The sequence below is a fragment of the Pteronotus mesoamericanus genome, unplaced genomic scaffold (genome assembly GCF_021234165.1).
Source record: "Pteronotus mesoamericanus isolate MK-2021 breed Mesoamerican mustached bat unplaced genomic scaffold, CSHL_Meso_final scaffold_174, whole genome shotgun sequence".
In the NCBI taxonomy this organism is placed as follows: Eukaryota; Metazoa; Chordata; class Mammalia; order Chiroptera; family Mormoopidae; genus Pteronotus; species Pteronotus mesoamericanus.
The window spans coordinates 33,892,178-33,912,122 of NW_026555309.1; the positions used below are offsets into that span (position 1 = coordinate 33,892,178).

At 35.8% G+C, this 19,945-nt stretch overlaps 1 protein-coding gene across 3 annotated transcripts in view; it reads left to right on the forward strand.

Moving 5' to 3' along the window:
* The window catches only part of MTBP (MDM2 binding protein), a 54,457-nt gene extending 35,236 nt beyond the window's left edge, over positions 1-19,221 (forward strand). For 2 of the 3 annotated variants that reach the window (XM_054590085.1, XM_054590086.1), the window contains exons 16-22: positions 3,902-4,057; positions 7,145-7,240; positions 14,385-14,651; positions 16,126-16,375; positions 16,963-17,076; positions 18,509-18,574; positions 19,146-19,221. In XM_054590085.1, coding sequence (XP_054446060.1) covers positions 3,902-4,057; positions 7,145-7,240; positions 14,385-14,651; positions 16,126-16,375; positions 16,963-17,076; positions 18,509-18,574; positions 19,146-19,184 — 988 coding nt within the window. In that variant the 3' untranslated portion in view covers positions 19,185-19,221. Of the gene's footprint in view, positions 1-3,901; positions 4,058-7,144; positions 7,241-14,384; positions 14,652-16,125; positions 16,376-16,962; positions 17,077-18,508; positions 18,635-19,145 lie in introns of those variants that run through there. The other variant, XM_054590084.1, reaches the window with a different exon arrangement.
* Positions 19,222-19,945: the final 724 nt, after the last annotated feature.

Below are 19,945 nucleotides of genomic sequence, written 5' to 3' on the forward strand. Positions count from 1 at the left end.
TCACTCACAAAAGAACCTCAGTTTCTTGTCGATTAATTTTAGATGATATCTTTTAACTTTCCATTGTGAAAGATGAGGAAATTAACACCTCTGTTTCTCTTCACTTCTAATCCATCTTCCATCTCTGAACCTTATGATATTTGCAATAGACAATTATTTTTCTTCTTGGGGTTATTTTCTTGCACCTACTTTAAATGGGACTCACCCTTTCTACCTGTACAACTGTTATCCTGTTGTTTCTTTTGATCACATTTCTAAATTAAGCCTGTATTTTCTTGGATCTCATGTCTTAATGAGAAGTCTGATGCCAGTTCAAATTCTGTTGTTTAATAGGTGTTGTTTTTCTGTCTCTGGGACACCTAGAATTTTCTATTTTCCTTAATGTTCTGAAATTACATGAGGACATCATGGTGTGAAATGATTTGGTCCTATGACTTTTTATTTTCCAGCTCTGGGAAATATTCTTTTGTTATTTCTTTTTTAGTATTATTATTATATATTTTATTTATTTATTTTTAGAGAGAGGGGAAGGGAGGGAGATAGAGAGGGAGAGAAACATTGATGTGGGAGAGAAACATCAGTCGGTTGCCTCTTGCAAGTCCCAAACCGGGGGCCTGGCCCACAAACCCAGGCTTGTGCCCTGACTGGGAATTGAACTGGAGACCTTTCTGTTTGCAGGATGCCACACAAATCACTGAGCCATACCAGTCAGGGCTTTTTTGTTATTTCTTAGAGAATATTCTCCATTTCGTCTTTTTTTCTTTCTTTCTTATCTCTTTGAAATATCTGTTTTAACTAATGTTAGACATCCTGGATTGATTTTTCATTCTAATTTGATTTTCTCTCAATAATCCATTTCTTTATTTTTTTTCTACCCTATGTCCTAGGATATTTCCTTGACCTTTGCTTTCATTTTTTTGGTTAAGTGAAGTCATACTTTAAATTACTAATAATTCTCTTTCCCTACCCTATTTTTTCATTAGTAACCTATTTTTTAATTCATAATGAGAACTGAGAAAAATACTATAAAGATATTAGAGTTTTTTAGCTTGTTTTATATTTTTGTTGAATGATCTTACCATTCTTTGGATCTGATTTTTGTTGTTGTTCCTTTGGTGTTCTATCATGTGTAGTTTTTCACCAGTGTCTAGTAGTTTGTATTTGTTCACAGCTACGAATTTTGTACTAGGCTGCTCTATCTGGGTAGTTGGCATATACTTGCTCTATATTTGTGTCGTGCTGTTCCTGACCTGCTGTAACCGATTTAATATTGTGGGGGGGATGCAGGGGAGAGCATGCCTGACAAGCTTGACTTGAGGCCACCTGGGGCAGGCAGCCTTGGTCCTCGCCCAGCACTAAGAGGGGTTTGCTCTGGGCACATCACCACAGACACTGGGGCAAACGCCTGGTTCTGGGTCTTCAGAGAGCAGCCTCTCTGTCTTTAATCTGAAGGAAAAAGCATGGGGTGATGTACGGTGTGAGAGGGTGGGATTGAATGCCTGTTCTCAGAGGATTCTTACAACACGCTGTATGATTTCTGCCCAGTCACCTAATGAACCCAAGTATAGAGCTGCTGGGGCTCCAGGGGAGGGGACGAAGAAGACAGATTCTACCTGTTTTGTAGGTTTATCTCCAGTTCTCCTTGAGGCTCTTGTTCCAGTTTATAAATTTTTGAAATTCATTGAACTCTTTGGTCTACTTAGTGTCTGAAACTTCACCATTGTGATTTCTGTTTGTTGAATGGAGAGACTGTGTGTGTTTAATCCACCATCTTGTACCGGAAGGTTGTTTGTCTTTCGAAGTCTAAATCAAATATCAGCTTTCTCATAAGCCTTTTTAAAATGCTGCAACTCATTGCTATCTTCCTTAAGCATCCAAGGACTATGTTAATCTTTCATAAGACTTATTTTTTTGCACCTTTTCTACTCATTCTACATTGGTATGTTTCTCTCTTTTCACCCTCCTTACCCCCTTTCTCCTACTTCAAGTCAATCTGTACACTAAATCATGGGCCTTGATTAAAAATCTATAAATTATCCTCAGTGAACTCTTTTTAGTACCTTTCAATGAGACTTACAAAGTAAATGCTCAATAAGTATTTGTGGACACTTCAAAATATGGGAAATACCAATGAATTCTTTGTTATAGACAAAGTTATTTTGCTTATTTTCAGAATTTATCTTGTGTTTAAATGGGTTTAACTGGAGCACAGAGGGTCAATGCTTGGTAAAATTCAGAAGTCATTCAAATTTGGTTTTAGACGAACTCAGTCACCTTTTTGTGACTTTGTGGCCTCCATCTTTAAGAGGGGAAGACAATGCCAGTTCTCCTTCAAAGCTGTGAAAATTTAATGAGATACTGTATGAAAAGATACCTCGTAAGCTGGAAAACACTGAGCAAAATAAAGCATTATTAGTGCTGTGGTTTTCGTTTCTTTGTTTTTAACCCAAAACATATTTGGTAGTGCAATTTATCATAAACAGGCTTTTAAATTGCTTTGATATCCTTATGTCCAGGATTCTATATAAATGCAAATTATACACTTCCCCATTACATCTAGCATATAAAATGATTGAGAGTAATTTTCATTAAGAAGCATTTGTGAGTTACTACTAGAGAATAGCTATATAGAAATTAAATTCAGCTCACAATACAGTTCTTGCCCTCCTGGAGTATAAAGTTCATAGAACATCCTTGAGTATTTTCTTGTCTGACTGTTTTTATTAGAGTTATATTTTCAATTTAAAAATAAAGGGAATGGGAAAGAGGCACCATTGGTTACATTATTGATCTTTTATGTATAGAAATGTAACTTTTAACCCATAATCTCAACATTTTAATCATGTAATTATCAATAAAAATGCTTGATTTTAGTAGTAAAATAATCAGGAAATAGTTGAACTGATATGAAGTTAGGAAATTAATTTCCTGTGCCATTATTGAAAGACTTTATTTATACTTTGGTGACAGGGCCAAAGCATGACCTATGACTCAGTATTTGGCAAAACCTTTAAAATTCTCTGAGACTGAAGTGTTTTTCTCTTTCAAGTTTTTAGAAGTTACTAAGAGCTTTTTGGATTCATAAATAGAGTGACAGAGTAGAAATGGTACCTAATTCAGAGTCAGTCTACTTCTATCTTTTCAGACAGTATGTTACCCTGGGTCTGTAACGCAAACTATTGTGCATTATGTGAAAAGTGAAACTACCAATTGGTTTTTTAGGTGTGGGATGCTGCTTTTCACTTTAAAAAGTACTTATTTTCAGGTGTTATCTTGATTTTGATGTAAGACCTATTCTGTCTTTTTTGAGGAAACTTGTGAGGATTAAGAATATATCGTATGTAAAACCGTTGGAGAAGCACACAGCCCTGCATGTTATTTCAGGGGCAGTAATGACTCAGTGCTTGCTCACAGCGCTGCGATCGTGGCCACGTGGGACAGGGGAGAGGTTTCTGGTCACTGTCTCATTTCAGGGCTGTGCTTCAGGTGGTCTTCCAAGTTCGTAGAAAATTGGAACATTCAAGCTTCTACCCATAAAATTTACAATACTGTGAGGTTTCAGAGCACGTAAGAGTTTTGATTTAATGCTTAATGTAAGAGATTTGATAACTTTATACTACTAAATGATTGATCATGCCATTACATATAAAGAATATAATTATTTTAGTTAAGTAGTAGCATTGCTGATATAGTACCTGCAGGTTTCACTGTGATCTGTAGGTTTTTAAAAAATATACTTTGATACTAAGCGATTTGCAAAGAGTTTATTTTAATTTCTTCCTAAATGTATAGCTCTTCAATTTTCTTTGCGTATTTTTATGATTTCTGCTCATGTCATCTTTTCCTGACCATGGTGAATTCTAATCGACTTTTAATAAACCTTCATACATTATTTTCCCAGAGCTGGCTCATTACCTCGTTCTTCTGAACAGTTGCTGGGGCACAAAGAGGGTGCACGGGACTCGATCACATTATTGGACGCTAAAGAATTGCTGAAATTCTTTACCTCAGATGGATTACCAGTGGGAGATCTTCAACCTTTACAGGTTCAAAAGGGGTAGGTAATGCAGTTATAATTTCCAGTTAATTTTGAAAAATCATTTAAAAAACAAATGTATCTCATTTCCCCAGTTCCCTGACACCCTGTGCCACTGTGGCTCAATTTGCGCATGGATCCCGGTGCTCATCAGTTGGCCTTAATCCTCACATTTTGCCGCAAATGGCCTGGTGTTCTGTGATATTGAGTATAAAGGAAACAGAAATAATAAAAGCAACCTCAGCATATTCCTGATAAAAGTCAGTAGCTCCTACTTTGTATACAAAGGATGGTACTTTTTAGGAAAACAATTATAATTTGACTTGCAAATATGTATTTCTAATTCTCTTTTCTGCGTTACGTTCTCGTTTTGATTGGGCTGCTGCGTACTTGCCGTGACTTTGTCATCATGCCAAAGAGTCGCACAGAGCAGAGTCTTTCAGCTGCAGAAGACAGGAAATTTAATAGAAAAATTTTTTGAAACTATAACATTATCAAATAAGAATTCAGTGTCTACGTGAATAATTTATAACTAATTTGACTTCCTAGACAACCTCTACTAAGTTACTAGTTAACAAAAACTGGATGTTGTTACAGTTGACTTAATTACAGGTGAAAAACATGACATTAAGTACTTGTGAGATTTAATTTATTCACAACTCTGTTTTCTTTTAAATTGTTAATCCATTATTTTGAAAACCCTTCCAATGGACCTTAAAATTATAGATCATTTTGATCACTTTCGCAAAGGCTTGCTTTGGCAAATGCTGATTTTAAATCTGAATTTTGGAAAGGATCTATTACATATCAAGAGCGATAATAAAGGTTATTGCCTTCATATGTATAAGGGGGTGTGAGGGGAGAGAGAGAGAAGGAGACACTTTGAAAATGGGAGGATGTTGACTCTGGGTCTTTATGACTTAATGAACTTAATCACCTAAAAACCGTCATTTTAGAGTGGGATTCCTTTTCTCCTACTTTGAGAGATTGATACCCATTTTTATAGGAATCAAGAAAGTGAAGTATATTCTGCATTTTGCCATATACAATGCGTACTTTTTTGCCCAAATTTTTGAGGGAAAAATAAGGATGCACATTATGCATGCGTAGCACTAATTTGTTACCGGTATGTAAAATTTCTTGTACCTTGTATCTCTTCTTGTGTTTTATAATTATTTGTTACATAAAATTTCTTGTACCATATGTTCAAATATAAATGCTAAAATTCCTTTATAATACAAAAAAGCCCACCTAAATATAAATAAATAAATAATTGAATTAAAAATTAAAACCAAAGATTTTTTTCCCTGAAAATTTGGGCCAAAAACATGGGAGTGCATTATACACGGAAAAACATGGTACACATTTTCAGCTGTTTAGTTTTGGATTATTATCCTTTTGCATCATTAAGCATGAACTAGCAGAGTCAAATGGGTCTTCCCAAACGGAATTATGTGGGCCGTCCCTCCTGTTGTCAGATGTCTTTCTGGATGCTGCTGTAGGGGAGATATATTTAATTCTTTCTGTAGTTTACAAGTAATTTATATAGAGAAGTTTCATATAGTTCCTTGATGTTAGTAAATCACTGCATCATTATCAAATATATTTTCTATCAAGATTAAGGTTGAGGGGTGAGCTTTCATGGCAGTGAATCAAGAACTCCTTTGGACTCCTATCCAATGTCTCTCTATTCAGGGAGCCATTAAAAATGCTATATTAAATTAAAGTTCAGGCATAACTCCTATGTATATACCAATGAAATATTAAATACTGACAAAATACATATTTATTAAAATGTTTCTTTTAAAAAGAACAAGGTGTGAGTAACACTAAACAAAAATAAAGTTGCTGAGAGGACTTGAAATAAGAAATGGAATACAACATAGTTAAGGGAAGAAGTAAAATGCTAGGTACTTAAAGAGTTCTATCTAACAAAATTACTCACTTTTATAGTCAGTCATCAAATCACTAGGGTCGTTGCAATTTATTAGTGTTACTTTTTGTGGAACACTTTAAGTGGATGCATTAGGATATAAACTCTGGTTTTTAGAATTTATTAATGAGCATATATATGTCTTACATTTTAACATAATCATTTCAAATGCCTACTATAGTACCCTAGATAGTTTCCACTGGCAAGTGGGCAGTTTCGTTACTAGTGCCACAGGTGGGAAAATGTGATAGGAAATTTATTCTTTGTATTTTACCACCTACTTGCCTTTCTCTATAGCAGTTCCAAATCTTCTGACTTCAAACCCCTGGTATTTCATTCTTATTACTGCGTAAAGACCACCGATGCGTAATTCTTCCACTCCCAGCCAGCCTGTCTGAGCTTTGGGAACATGAGCACATTAGAACTGTGCCTCCCAACTGAGGCAGAGAAGAAGGCCACTTATTAGAGTAACCAGGAGAGCTTAATCCAATTCCAGTGGCCTTCCTCTTGAGAGTTTGGTACAGCCTTGCAGGTCGAGGTGCAGAAGGGGTTAAGCATGAACAGTTTATGTGAGATCACCCTATGATTAGTGTTAACACACCTGCCCCTGGAGAACCGAAGGCAGCACCTAGTCTCTAATATCCTCTAATATTTTAAAGGTAGCTGACTCCTAAAGTAGGTGTCAGGATGACTACATTCCCAGTGAAAGAAAGACCTGGGTCCTCCACAAGTTAACAATAGGAAGTGAATACATCCTTCATTACCAAAGATTCAAGTCCATTTTAAATACTCCTCTCGAAAAAAGAATTTAACTGAATGCATCAACATTAGTTCACTACATTGAGAAAAAAATCCTTCTAGAGTAATGCTGCTTCTTGAATACCCACTACAAATCATTTCCCACTCTTGACTTACCCGCGCTTCAGAAGAGTTTTGCAAAATAAGTGGCTTACAACTTCAGAAATGAGGCACGGAAGACGCAAGAGACAAAATCCACAGGCCTATCCCTGCTTTCTTTTCTTATTACCCTTCCTGATATAACTTCCTTTTTATCCCAGGTAAGATTCAGTTGTACTGAAAGACGGAAAGAAATCATATTTCTTTATTTAGACACTTTCTGGAATTTTCTCTAATTAAATAAACTTTAAATACAAATGAAAAACTTTTTGTTTCAGGGAAAAGACTTTTGTTCTGACCCCAGAACTTAGCCCTCGGAAACTTCGAGTTTTACCTTTTGAAAAAGCCTCAGTGTGTCACTACCATGGAATTGAGTAAGTGTTTTTATTTACTCTTCTGTATATTGTAGATGTAGCTTATTTTATGTGAGTTTTAAAGGGTGGGGGGATGTAATAAAGTGATGTAAACTGAGATAGAGAGCCAAAGAGAAAGTATGTCAAAGAACAAAGCAGTACATACACAAATAATTTGTCCTCTATTATAAAAAATGTTATTTTAAACAGCATTTAAGCATCCTATTATTAATTACTAGATGTTTTAATCAAAATTGTTCTGATTTCTGTGTTATAAGCATATTTACACCGCTGATCATATCAGTATTCCCTGGTCACTAATTATATTAATTGCTCCGTTGTTAGATGAACTGTGTTACCATATGTAACATGTTCATTATGTGCGCATTTTTGTAGAACTTTAATTGACCAGTTTGAATAAAATTTTAAAGGATTCTCTTGCTTAAAGGTATTAGTTCCTGAGGGTCCATCTACCATTTTCATAAAGATACTTTCATAAAGGTGGTGGTAATATATGTTACAATAAAGTTTCAAGACCTTAGTGATTCATTTTGTAAAATATTTCACATTCTTAAAACAAGACATTATTTTATGTGCAGTTTTCATAAGTTAAAATAGAAAAGGACATGATTTTACCTTAATCTTTAGGAAGCAACTTTTAAGTTTACCAGTGAACAACGGAAGCATTCTCTTTTGATTGACTTGTAAACTTGAAACATATAATTTTAGTATAGTGTTAAAATACTGCTGGATAACTACCCAGGGAATGGAGCAAATTAATGTCAAGATCGATGTGAGAGAATTTCACAGGGGACGTCTGAACCAAGTTTGAAAGAATGATTAGGCATTATCCTGGCAACAAGGGAGTATCTCGGGGGTGAATGAGGTACAGATTCTAAGAAGAGAAAACAACATTTTCATTTTTTAATAAAAGTGATAAGTGTATTGAATTATAATAAGAACACATCATGAAATCATGAAGATCATTGTTGACATGGCAGGGGAAGTGATGTTTATATTCGAGGCAGTAAAAAAATACCCTTTATTTTTAAGGTATGAAATTAGATGCTTGGGTTTGTCACATTGAAAAAAATCTCATTGTCCTTTGATAAGCTAATGTATTTTAAGCAAGATATGTCGAAAGACTAAAATACTACCAAAATAGGGAAAACAGGAAGGAAAATACCAACGTAAGAGCTATGTAAAGAACTTGAGAAACCAGTTAGATGCTGGGGAAGAGAAAGAAGGTAAGAATTTCTTTACTGTTTCTAGCTTAAGCACATTGGGTGGATAGTAGTGCAGTCTGAAAAAATACAGGTGGTCACTGCCTAACAAGTCATTCTAGGAATGTTCACGTTCCTTACTATGTATAAATAAAATTTATTTTAGTTAAGGGATATTTAGGTTTGACATTAGAGGCAAAATCTGCAGTTACTTTATTTTTTAATCATCAAAATGAAACTTCCCTTAAAGGCAGGTGCAATTAAAGATACCTGCGATCATCATTTTTTAAAAAATCATTGTTCTGCATGTTCTGGCCTAAATTAAAATAAGGAAAATTAAAGCGTTTTAGAAGAGTTTACATGTATTGAAAAGTAGAACACAAGTTTTGTTTGTTTGTTTGTTTGCATATTGTTTTGTAGATAAGAGACCTCAAAGACTTTTCAGTGGGGAAATTTGCAAAATATAAAAAGCAGTTTCTCTCTAACCAACTATTTTCAGTTTTACACACAATGGGAAAGAACCCCTCAAAAATAACAAGTCAAGCCATAAATATCAGAAGTGCTCTTAGCAAGCAATGTAGAATAGAAAAATTTGCAAATGTTAATAACATCTGCTTGATTAATTTAGCTTAATGAAAAAGTTAGCAGTCTATACTGAGAGTTTTTATGTGGGTATGATTCACAGTGTTATTTAAAATGCTAAATATTAGAAATAATGTCTAACTTCAGAGCCTTGGTTAAATAAAATGTAGACCATCCATAAAATAAAATTCTGTGTTGCCACCAGCACAGCTGAAATTGAAAAGACTGATAAATATTGGCAAGTATATGGTATAGTCAGGATTCTCATACACTGTTGGTGGGAGTATAATATGATATATCTACTTCACAAGAGGATCTGGCAGGCTCTTATAAAGCTAAGCATACTCCGACCCTGTGTCTCAGAAATTCCATTACCAGGTGTTTGCCTAAAAGAAATGAAAACATAACTTTGCAAAAAGACTTGTATAAGAACATACAGAACAGTGTTATTCATAATAGCCCCATCTGGAAACTGCCTAGGTGTACAATAGAAGAGATTAATAAGAGGGAACATGTCATCAAAGCCATACTACTCAGCCATAACAGGGAACAACATAATTGAACATGCAACATTAAACTAAGACATTGAACTTCTATCTGTTTTGAGTGTCAAAAAGATGGTGGGATTTGAGGACTTTAAAATGAGCAATAGGAACTACAACATCCAATAGTGAATCATTTCTGAAAGAACTCCCTTATGAAATGCTAGTTTAAACCTGAATGGTTCAGAATTGTAAATTGTTAACAACGGGCAGCTCAGAGATAACTACTGAATCACAGAAAGGTAAGAAATGCCGTTCATTCAAGTTTTTCATTTCTGATACTTGAGGAAAGAATTTCTTATTTGAGAGAATTACGGTTTCCCCTCTAACATCAAAAAATTAGGTATGTTTCCCAAATAAACTTGAATTTAGCTAAGCCTTTTATTTAAATTATTCATATTTTTAATTGTATAACCCTTTGTGCAATGATTACAGATTGAACGTTTTAGTTGTACTAAATTTACCTTAGTCCAATTTAAGTGGGAGCTTCTTTTTTTAGTATGTAAACATTTGATACATGGGATTTATTTTTGTTTTCTCCTTTCTTTTTTATTTTATTAAAAACCTAGGAATTAAGCATTACAGAAGAGTTTAAAATAAAAGCCAGTGATTCCTTATTTTATTACTTTCTACGTCTAGTCCCCATTTTCAGAAACAAGTGTTTTATTTGTTCAATTTTAGTTTTTTTGTTCTAAGGGACAGCCTATCAGTATTTATTAATATTGTCATATAAAATATTATTGACTCCCTACTATGAAATATGAGGATTTGGTTTCCCTTCTCAATTTGAGTTTTCTACTATTTATTTTTACATTTTAAAATAATATATCTAAATTTCTATGTCTTATTTCATCAGCTATAAAAGCAATGTCTTTCCCATTTTGTTTGATAAAAATCTGTTAAGGAAACCTAATAGGCACTTAAGATATTTTGAGTGTAACTTGAGTCTGAAAGCCGAAACATAAACAGTGCAAGAACAATGATGAACTCTACTGAGAAATAGACTAGTATCAATATTGTCTTTGCTACATGGTCAAAATATTGACCCCATGAGAAACACATGGTTGTTTTTTTTTTCTTCTTCAGCCTTACAAACTCACTAAAGCACTGATTTGGATGGAATAAGCTACAATAATTCCATTTTAACTGATGACTATAGTACCTATCACCTAACTATATTTTTTATTATTTTTTTCAAACTTCTGTAGTCATTCTGCGTCTCATCTCCCTACTCTTCTCTTCTCTCTCTCTCTCTTTTTTTTTTACTGTACTCTATAAAAATGTTAATGGTCATATACATTTATAGAATTTGGATATATTCGTCATGATTATTTATCAAAATATTAAGTTAAGAGTTATTTGACCACTGTTTCCTGATTGGCCTAAATGGACACAGAGACTTTGTAATTTATACACATACAATGTTAGGAGATTCTGATTCACTATATACGAATAGTTCTCTTCTTGCCTACTAGCTGTCTGCCCCCATAAGCAAATAAAGAAGCCTAGCTGTGACCTAAGTTTTCCTTATACATTTATGCTAGTTAAACCGGGCACCTTGAGATTAAAATAGGGAAGTTACAGGAGGGGAGCACAGTGAATCCAGAAATGTGCTTTTTTTCAAGATTTGGGAGTACTGCATGGTGGCCTATTTATGTTAAACATAGATCGTGCAGTAGAAACAAAATTCAAGTGAAATCGTAAGGAAAATATCAAACTTCAAGGGACGTTTCCCCATCCTCTGTTGCTGTAAGCCTTTAGAATGCTTGAGCCCTTCCTCTACTCTGACATATGGAATACGTGAAAAAATATGTAAACTGCTCAACTGCAAATCAGTGTTTAAGTCAAAGTGAAATATGTCCACTGATAGCTTGTTTGTTTTTTCACTTATCTAGTCTATCTTTGGGTGTAAGATACCAACGATTGTAAGTAGCACTGTTTTCTTTAACAACGAATTAAACCTCTGTCAAACTGTGATAGTTAATTGGTCATGCCGGTCTCTTGCTGCTTTGAATTTTCTTTCATCTATTCCAAGAGATTTGGTAGTTTCTCATGCTCTCTTTGCCATTGCTTAGTATGATAGGAAGTATCTTGCCTATTATGTAGTTACAAGACAAAAATAGCTTTATTTTATAAGTATTTTTTTCCTTTGGATACATAAAGCACTTGTTTTGCAAGAAAATACGGAACTGTAGTTATTCATCCAACCATGCATATGTTACTTCACTTACATCAAATATACACTCTGCTACTCTGTTTCTGTTCCTTTATTATTTACTAAGTACAATAACTTGTTTCAATGATACCACCATATAATCATTTTGAACACATTTCAAATGGCAATTAAAGTCAGCATGCACAGTGCACATAATCCAGTTGAAGGGATAACATCATGAACATCTGTGACTAAGAGATGCTAAAAATGTAAGAAAAAATTTCTGCATCGCCCTGGCCTGGTATGGTTCAGTTGGTTGGAGTGTTGTCCTGTAAACTGAAAGGTTGTGATTTAATTCCCGGTCAGGGCACATACCTAGGTTGTGGGTTCAGTCCCCAGTCGGGGTGCTTGCAAGAGGCAACCAGTTGATGTTTCTCTCTCACACTGATCTCTCTCTCTCTCTCTCTCTCTCTCCCTAATCCCTCCCCGCCCCTCTCCCTCCTTTCTTTCCCCTTTGTCTAAAAAAATCAATAAGCATGTCCTTTGCTGAAGATTAAAAAAACTTCATCTTAGTATCAGAATCTTAGAGTAGAAAAAAATATTTCGAGTCAAAAATATGTATCTTTTCTCAAAAATTTTCTATAGGCCAATCAGGTATTACATTGCTTCTTCCCTAGAACCTTTTAACATTTATCGTTCTTAATTTTACTCTAGATTATATCAGTTGCCTATTATTGAAGTTGGACTTACCAGTAATCCTTAGGGTTTCTGCTGATTTTTAATGAAATGTGTTCTATTAAACAACAAACTGGAGAAAGAATATGAGGGAATTGAGAGACGTAGGTTCTAGTCACTACTCTGCCACCAGTTAACTTTCTAACCTAGGAGCTCAGTGTTCTCCCCTGTTAAATTAAACTGTTGGGTTAGATCATAGATTTTTTTCAGTCCTAGCTACACTTTAGAATCACCTAGACACCTTTTTTAAAAATGTCCATGGTTGGGTCTCACCCCAAACCAATTAAGTCAGAGACTCAGCATGTCGACCAGGTGTCAGTATTTCTTAAAAATCTTCAGATGATTCTACTGTTCAAGGCAGGGGTTGACCCCTGAGAAAGGTGATTGTTACACTTCACACAAGAGATACTGTACTACTGTGGTCAAGTCAGGCTCCGAAGTCATCAACCTGCATTTAAATTCTGGCTGTTCTCTGTGTTACCAGCATTCTATAAGATCTGCTGTGGTAGAAAGTAAGCCTAATGACAAAGGTGATATAATAATAAGAGTAAATACAGCAGAAGCTTACATTTATTGACTGCTTTGCTGGCATGTTCCAGGCACTGGTTCGAAGTGCTTACTTGTACCCATTTGAAGAATGCTCACAATGGCCCTTTGAGATGGCTGCTATAGATCTCATTCTGCAGACAAGGCAACAAGAAGCCTAGATCAAGTTAAATGAAGTTTGCACAGCTAATCAGTGATGGAGCCTGATTTAAACCCAGTGAGTCTGGCTCCTTAGCCTGTGCTCTCAAATCAAATATGGAAGTGTCACAAGGGAGAGACGCCCTTAAAACCTCCATCAGATGTTAGGGGAACAATACACTCCTTGGGAGTTGAACGGAAAGCACAAAATCTGATTTTAAGGAGCATCTGGGAATTTTACAGGTGGACAGATAACAAAGCAAGACTAATTTTCGTAGTCCTGTGATCACTTTGTGAAATGGTCTGTGTTTCCTTGTCGCAGCTGTAGCACGAGAACAAGTGAAGAGCTTTCCAAGGTCACACATCTCATTGGTGTTTTTCCTCATATACTTATTTGTTGTTCTTAACAACGTGGGATTTCTTCAAGTCCAGGCATGTTCACAGAGCTAACATCTCACTGCTCCCTTGAGTCAGATTTAACGAGAAGCCAGATGCACAGAGGCAGCCTCAGTGTTTGAAGGAAAATCTGCCACTCAGTCCATGAGATGGGAAGTGGGTTTGAAAGGAAAAATTCAAAATGTTTGGAGCTGTGTTTGGTGAGCCAGTTTAGAATGCCTTTATATGCCTTTAATCTTTGTGTTGAAAATAAACTTGCCCTTTCTAACAGAAGTCAGTATTTCATGTTGCTACATATCAGCCATGCTGAGAAATCAGAGGTTGGTAGGGATTTAAAAGGTATTAAAACAGCAACAGTATTATTTTGAAAATAAGCTAAAGGATTAACCTAACGTATTGCCCAGAAACAGTCAAAGAGGAATCAGACTTCAAATTTTTAAATCTTCTGCCATGTCATCTAGCAGGCTAGAAAAGACTTGTGAGGGAAGCTGGCCATTCGCTCAACCTTCCAACAATTATTAGGAAGTGAAATAACCTTTTAAGTGAAATGCTTTTGTTGTTTATGTATTTATTTATTTATTTATTTATAGAGAGAGAGGGGAAGGGAGGGAGAAAGAGAGGGAGAGAAATATCAATGTGTGGTTGCCTCTTGCAGGCGCCCCACTGAGGACCTGGCCTGCAACCCAGGCATGTGCCCTGACTGGGAATTGAACCAGTGACCCCTTAGTTCTCAGGCCAGCACCCAATCCACTGAGCCACATCAGCCAGGACAAGTTCTGTTCTTTAATTAGCAGGATAGATGGGCTGTGGTGAGTGTTTTGACTTTAAATTATCTTTCTCTCCCTTAGATATTGCTTAGATGACCGAAAATCTTTAGAAAGAGATGGGGGATTTTCTGAACTTCAGTCTCGTCTTATTCGTTACGAAACCCAAACCACCTGCACCAGAGAGAGTTTTCCAGTGCCTACTATGCTGAGCCCTCTTCCGTCTCCTGCAGTTTTGTCCGAGCCCGGAAGCGTCCCTGATGGAGAAGCTTTACAGAGTGAACATCTGACTGAAGCATCCCGGTTGAAAAGGAGACCAAAAGATCTGAATTGTCTCTATCCCCAAAAAAGGTGCCCTGTTAAGAACCCTCAAATACTAATATTTTGACAGAAAGTATTTTAGTTCCTAGGGTGATTTTTTCCCCCCATAGTAGTTTTTCATATTTGTAAGTTGCTTTCTGCACAGATTTTAGATTAATTCCTTCATACCAGGAATTTTGTTTTTATTGTGAGCAGTTGATGACTTGCTTTATAAGTTATAAAAAGAAACGACTTGGAAAAAACACTGCATCTTGCATTACGTGCTAATACACAGTCCATTAACACGAAGGATTGGAAAGTTGTTAAGCCACGGAGCACTGGAGGTCTTACCCCGCAGACGCGGCAGCCGAGCGGCTCGGTCGGAGAGGCTGTCTGGGGACGGCAGTTCTGGCTCTCGGTTCCCTCCCTCTCACCGCCTCCTGCCGGCCGGGCCCCTACACGGGGGACCCAGGAGGCGCCCTTTTAAAACCGCTTCTTTCATATAAACAGAGCTGGAAAACCTACATAATATAATAATGTCTTATGCGAAGCTTTTCTAGATACTTTGTTTTTGCTGGCTAAATAAAATGTCCAAATACTTGAATATTCAAAGATATATTGTGATTATATATCTTTAGATTCTTTGTCAAGTTTAGGTCTTTGGCCTCTAAAGCAAGCCTTAAATTCTTACTATGTTTAAACCTTTCACAAAGTATAATATATATTAAAGTGAAACTTTCATATCTTTTTTGAATAATTAATTCAAGTAATACTATTTCTCTGATATGGAATAACTAAATTATTTTTATGAGGGTTTTACCAATTCATAGTCCTGTTTACTCCTGATAAAACTAAAAAGCAAATCCATTAACATTTAGGATACTGTAGTCTGTGACAGTATTTCTTATTTCCGACATGTATGTGTTCCAGAAAAGAAAGCCCACTGTGGTCCACTGGTTAGCAGAATTGAAGGACATGACACCCTGTCTTGTAAAAGGAAATTTAAACATTTAGAAAGGTTAAAGGAAGAGTCAGTTTTATAGTTTTATTTGTGTTTGTTTTAACATGTGTTTATTTTGCACAGGTAGTTGCATAGGTCCAGTAAGTATAGCCTATGGTTTCTTCATCAACATTATCTTAATATAAAAGTATATGAGTAGTACTTAACAGATGAGTGTTTTATCTGTAAATGGTGCCACCAGGCATTCCCTGGCTGATTCATGTGAGAAATTGTGACTTCATGGGGAGAGTGACAGTAATATTGCTTGTTGCTTTCCTGTTCGCTGAAGTTCTAGGTTGTCGTTCATTGCCTTCTATGTCTCCGTCACTCATTAGAGAAACTAAAGGCACAACTGTATAATATGATGTTGATTGCTTATTTTAAGGGAGTAGTGGCAAGAAATATTGTTTGCTTTTCTTGGGTGGGTTTATGTTTCAATGGGTGTAGTGATAACACTTAGGACAGAAAATGGACTTTGCTGTTGATTTTCTTAAACTTTGTTTTTGATATTTTTCCCCACAATAGACTTGTGAAGTCTGAGAGTTCAGATTCTCTCCTTTCTCAGATGAGTGGCAGTACAGATCATCACCACCGTGCAGTGACATCCAAAAAGCCCCGGGGAGAGAGATCATTGTCTCTGACTGGGCCATCAGTCCCAGTTCATAGCTATGAAACTTCCAAAGTCACTCCAAAGGCCAGTTTGGGTCAAAAACGCACGCATGAATCAAAAACACCAAGGCAAATTAAGGAATCAAGATCACAGAAACATACACGGGTAAAGGTTTATTTCCTGTCTCTCTTAGTTCTATATGGCAAGAAATTCCTTTATTTGGTTCATGTAAAAGGTATGTCTAAAAATTTTATGAACGAAATGAAATCGTATCTATAATTTACTTTAAAATGATCCAGTGCAAGAAGGATAAGGGGATCGTGAGTGGCCAGTACGTAAATGAAAATTAGTCACAAATTTATCTCCTTGATGGTTGTTGATAGATATATTGAGATAGAGGTTTGTTATAAAATGTTCCTTTTCACTGAGTGAAATTTTCCATAATAAAAAATAAACATACATCATACATAGCCTTTTGTGTATAATTTTTACACTCAGATTTCAATGCAGAGCTCACAATTTGAGTTCCTTTCTTAACATACTCCAGTCACCTCTTGCTAACAGATAATAAGCCGTTACACATGTGACAGTGTAAACATTGCAGATCTCTGTTCTTAATTGTTGTGTCCTAATGAGCTCACCTGTCTAACATAACTACATGACTGTGGAATTTATATAATTGAACTCTAGAGCTGAAATAATATTTGTACCTTTTCCAAGAAATGTTAGTCGTATCTTATGTTCTATTCAAGATGCTGAAAGAAGTGGTCACTAAAACCCTGAGGAAACACAGAATGACTGAGGCCCATGAATGTTTCACTGCCTGCAGCGAGCGTCTCTTTGAGATCTCCAAGTACTATCTAAAGGTACAGCGTCTTCTCTGCTCACGGCAAAATCGAGGTCATGTTCTCAGGTTCCTGTTTGAAATAATGTTTATTAAGTGTTTTTTATACTGATTGCTTGTAACTTGTTGCCAGATTCTTTTACAAATGGAGATAGAAAAACTGGAGCTAAAATATTTAGATTTATTTGATTTTAGTCCTCACACACAGAAAACTACATTTTAATTGGTGTTACCAGTATTACCCTCACAAGTCTTGGATTGAAGTTGATAATAAGCTTCAAAAATATTTACTTAGTAATTTTAGTATGTAGTGAAAAAGCTACTGGACTGAGGTATCAAAAAACACCCAGTTTCTAATTTTGGATCCATTGTCAGCTGGTTGTAAGACATTGGGCAGGTCCGCCATTCAAGTGACAGTTCTTTAAAGCTTAGGTGGTTTTAGATCCAGTGTTAAGAGTTTCAGACTTGAATTACAGTTTTATATGGGTTTCTGGTTAAAATGCCATATTGACCACATGTATTCAATCCCCTCCTTTCTAAAAATTTTTGAAGAAAGATAGAATTCAGGTACAAAAACCAAGAAAAGAGGAAAGAAAAAAAATGTAGACTTGCTTTTTAGTAGATTGTTGAATAAGAAAAAGCACACAGAAGTGCGGCACAGCAGAATAAAAGAAGTTGCAGTGTGAACGCCTGCCTAGTAGGTAGAATACCAATGAGAAACACACCAGTTCAACTGACACCCTCTCTGAGGTGCCTGGGACCTGTAGACACCAGGTAGCGTGAGAAGCAGGGCAAGATGCCAAGTGGAAAAGAGGGGAATTAGATCAAGTTCTGCAAAGGGAACTGGGGAGCCTTCACCTGGCTGCGCACGCCCTTCTCTCCCGATGCGAACTGCAAGGCCTGTGACACGTAGTTTTCTTCCCCACCGCTGCGACAGGATACAAAAAAGGCTCTGGATAAAGAGAATCAGAGGCTGCACTGAATAAATCAGCTGGCCCCCGATCGTCCTACTTTGTAAAGCCACTATTGAATAAATTCTACACAGACGGGGCTTCCAATAATATTACCAGTATCTCTCTCTTTTTTTTTTAAGATTTTATTTATTTATTTTTATTTTTAGAAAGGGGAAGGGTTGGGGGAAGGGAGAGAAACATCAATGTGTGGTTGCCTCTTCCATGTCCCTTCCTGGGCACCTGGTCTGCAACCCAGGCATGTGCCCTGACTGGGAATCAAACCGGCAACCCTTTGGCTTGCAGGCCAGTGCTCTATCCACTGAGTCACACCAGCCAGGGCAGTATCTCTTTTTAAATATAATGAAATAGCCAAGGATTAGCAGACTTTTTAGGAATGTTTCTCATACAAAAGATGCCACAACATAAAGGATGATCTCAAGTTTATTAATAACTGGTCTGTAGTGTAATGTGCAAGTTGTAAAATGCTATTATTATGTTTAGGATCTTAAAACTTCAAGGGGTCTATTTGAAGAAATGAAGAAAACCGCAAACAAAAATGCTCTACAGGTAAATCACTTATTCCCACAAAACTACATTCAGTTAAATTGCTGTTTTATTTTAGGGTAACTATGATGCTGTTATCTGTGCAGTAAGAATACTCTTTAAGATACTTAGTAATAGACGTTTGCAAGCAAAGTATGTAGTGGTATTTAACAGATCTGTGAACAAAAGAGTTTCTAAAATGATGCTAAGAAAGAAAAACTAAAATAAATTATACAAAGATCTGGGAAAAGTAGTCCATTTTGATTAGTTGGTTTGAAAATTTGGTTTGATATCTTTCTAGTGACAAAATGTTTTCTATTTGAAAACATTTTAAAATAAAGGTGAGAACGTAGAGCAGGGCCTCATTTTGTCTGGTGAGGAGTTACTACCCTCAGCAATGGAGGTCAAGTAAAAAGTGCTCTCCAGTTACAAAAGAAAATATACTTTTAAGATAAAAGAGGTTTTGGGATTTTGACATGTTCCTTTTTATTTTAAATTTCTACCATACTCTTTCAAAGTTTTAACAATATCTTTTTCTATCACTGATATTTTTACTGGAAATGAACCATAACCATATTTTTTTTCCTCCTTCTAGGTGATTGAGTGGGTTTTAGAAAAGACAAGCAAGAAATAACACAGAATCATTCTCTTTGGACAATTGTTAATTGGGCAAAGCTATTACTTAATACTTCTTCCCTTAGTTTGAACATTTTAAACAAATTTCAAACTTTATTCAAAGAATAGATGTCACATCTCTAAAGAATTTCATGAGTATCCCCTATTTATATAGTTTTGAGGATGCTCAGTTCACGTATTTTTAAGTATATACATATTTTATAGTTCCATTATATTTTAATTTTTTAAGTTAATATTTTTATATGCTTTGGAAATTTTACGCTTGGTTATTTAATTATTTCAATAAATAGAAAAAGATACTCTTTACTTCTGGGTAAATGTCTTACTGCTCCCGATTTGGAAAATTCTGGCAACAGAATTCAGACAGGCCTCCCCCACCTCTGCAGTGGGGCCGCCCCGGGAGCTCCGGCCGCTGTTGAGTCGGATGGAGAGCGAAGAAAGGGCAGAAATTGTGAGAATAAGATATAGCAAAAATGACTAAGGACAGGTTCCCAGGAAAAAAAGTATCTTTTCCCCATTGTAGAAAATCTGGAAAAATGCAGGAAATACAAAGAAGAGTGCAACAGATTTCCACATTGCTCTCATTACCTATAGGTAAACTCTGTTAATATTTAATATATATTTAATTATTTTTAGTATCTTTTCCAAATTGGGGTCATGTGTGTATTTGTGTGTGTTTATGTATCTGTTAATTTATAGTCTTCTTTTCAGTGTCATGAATTTTATATCATATTATTTTTAAAACTGTATAATACAAAT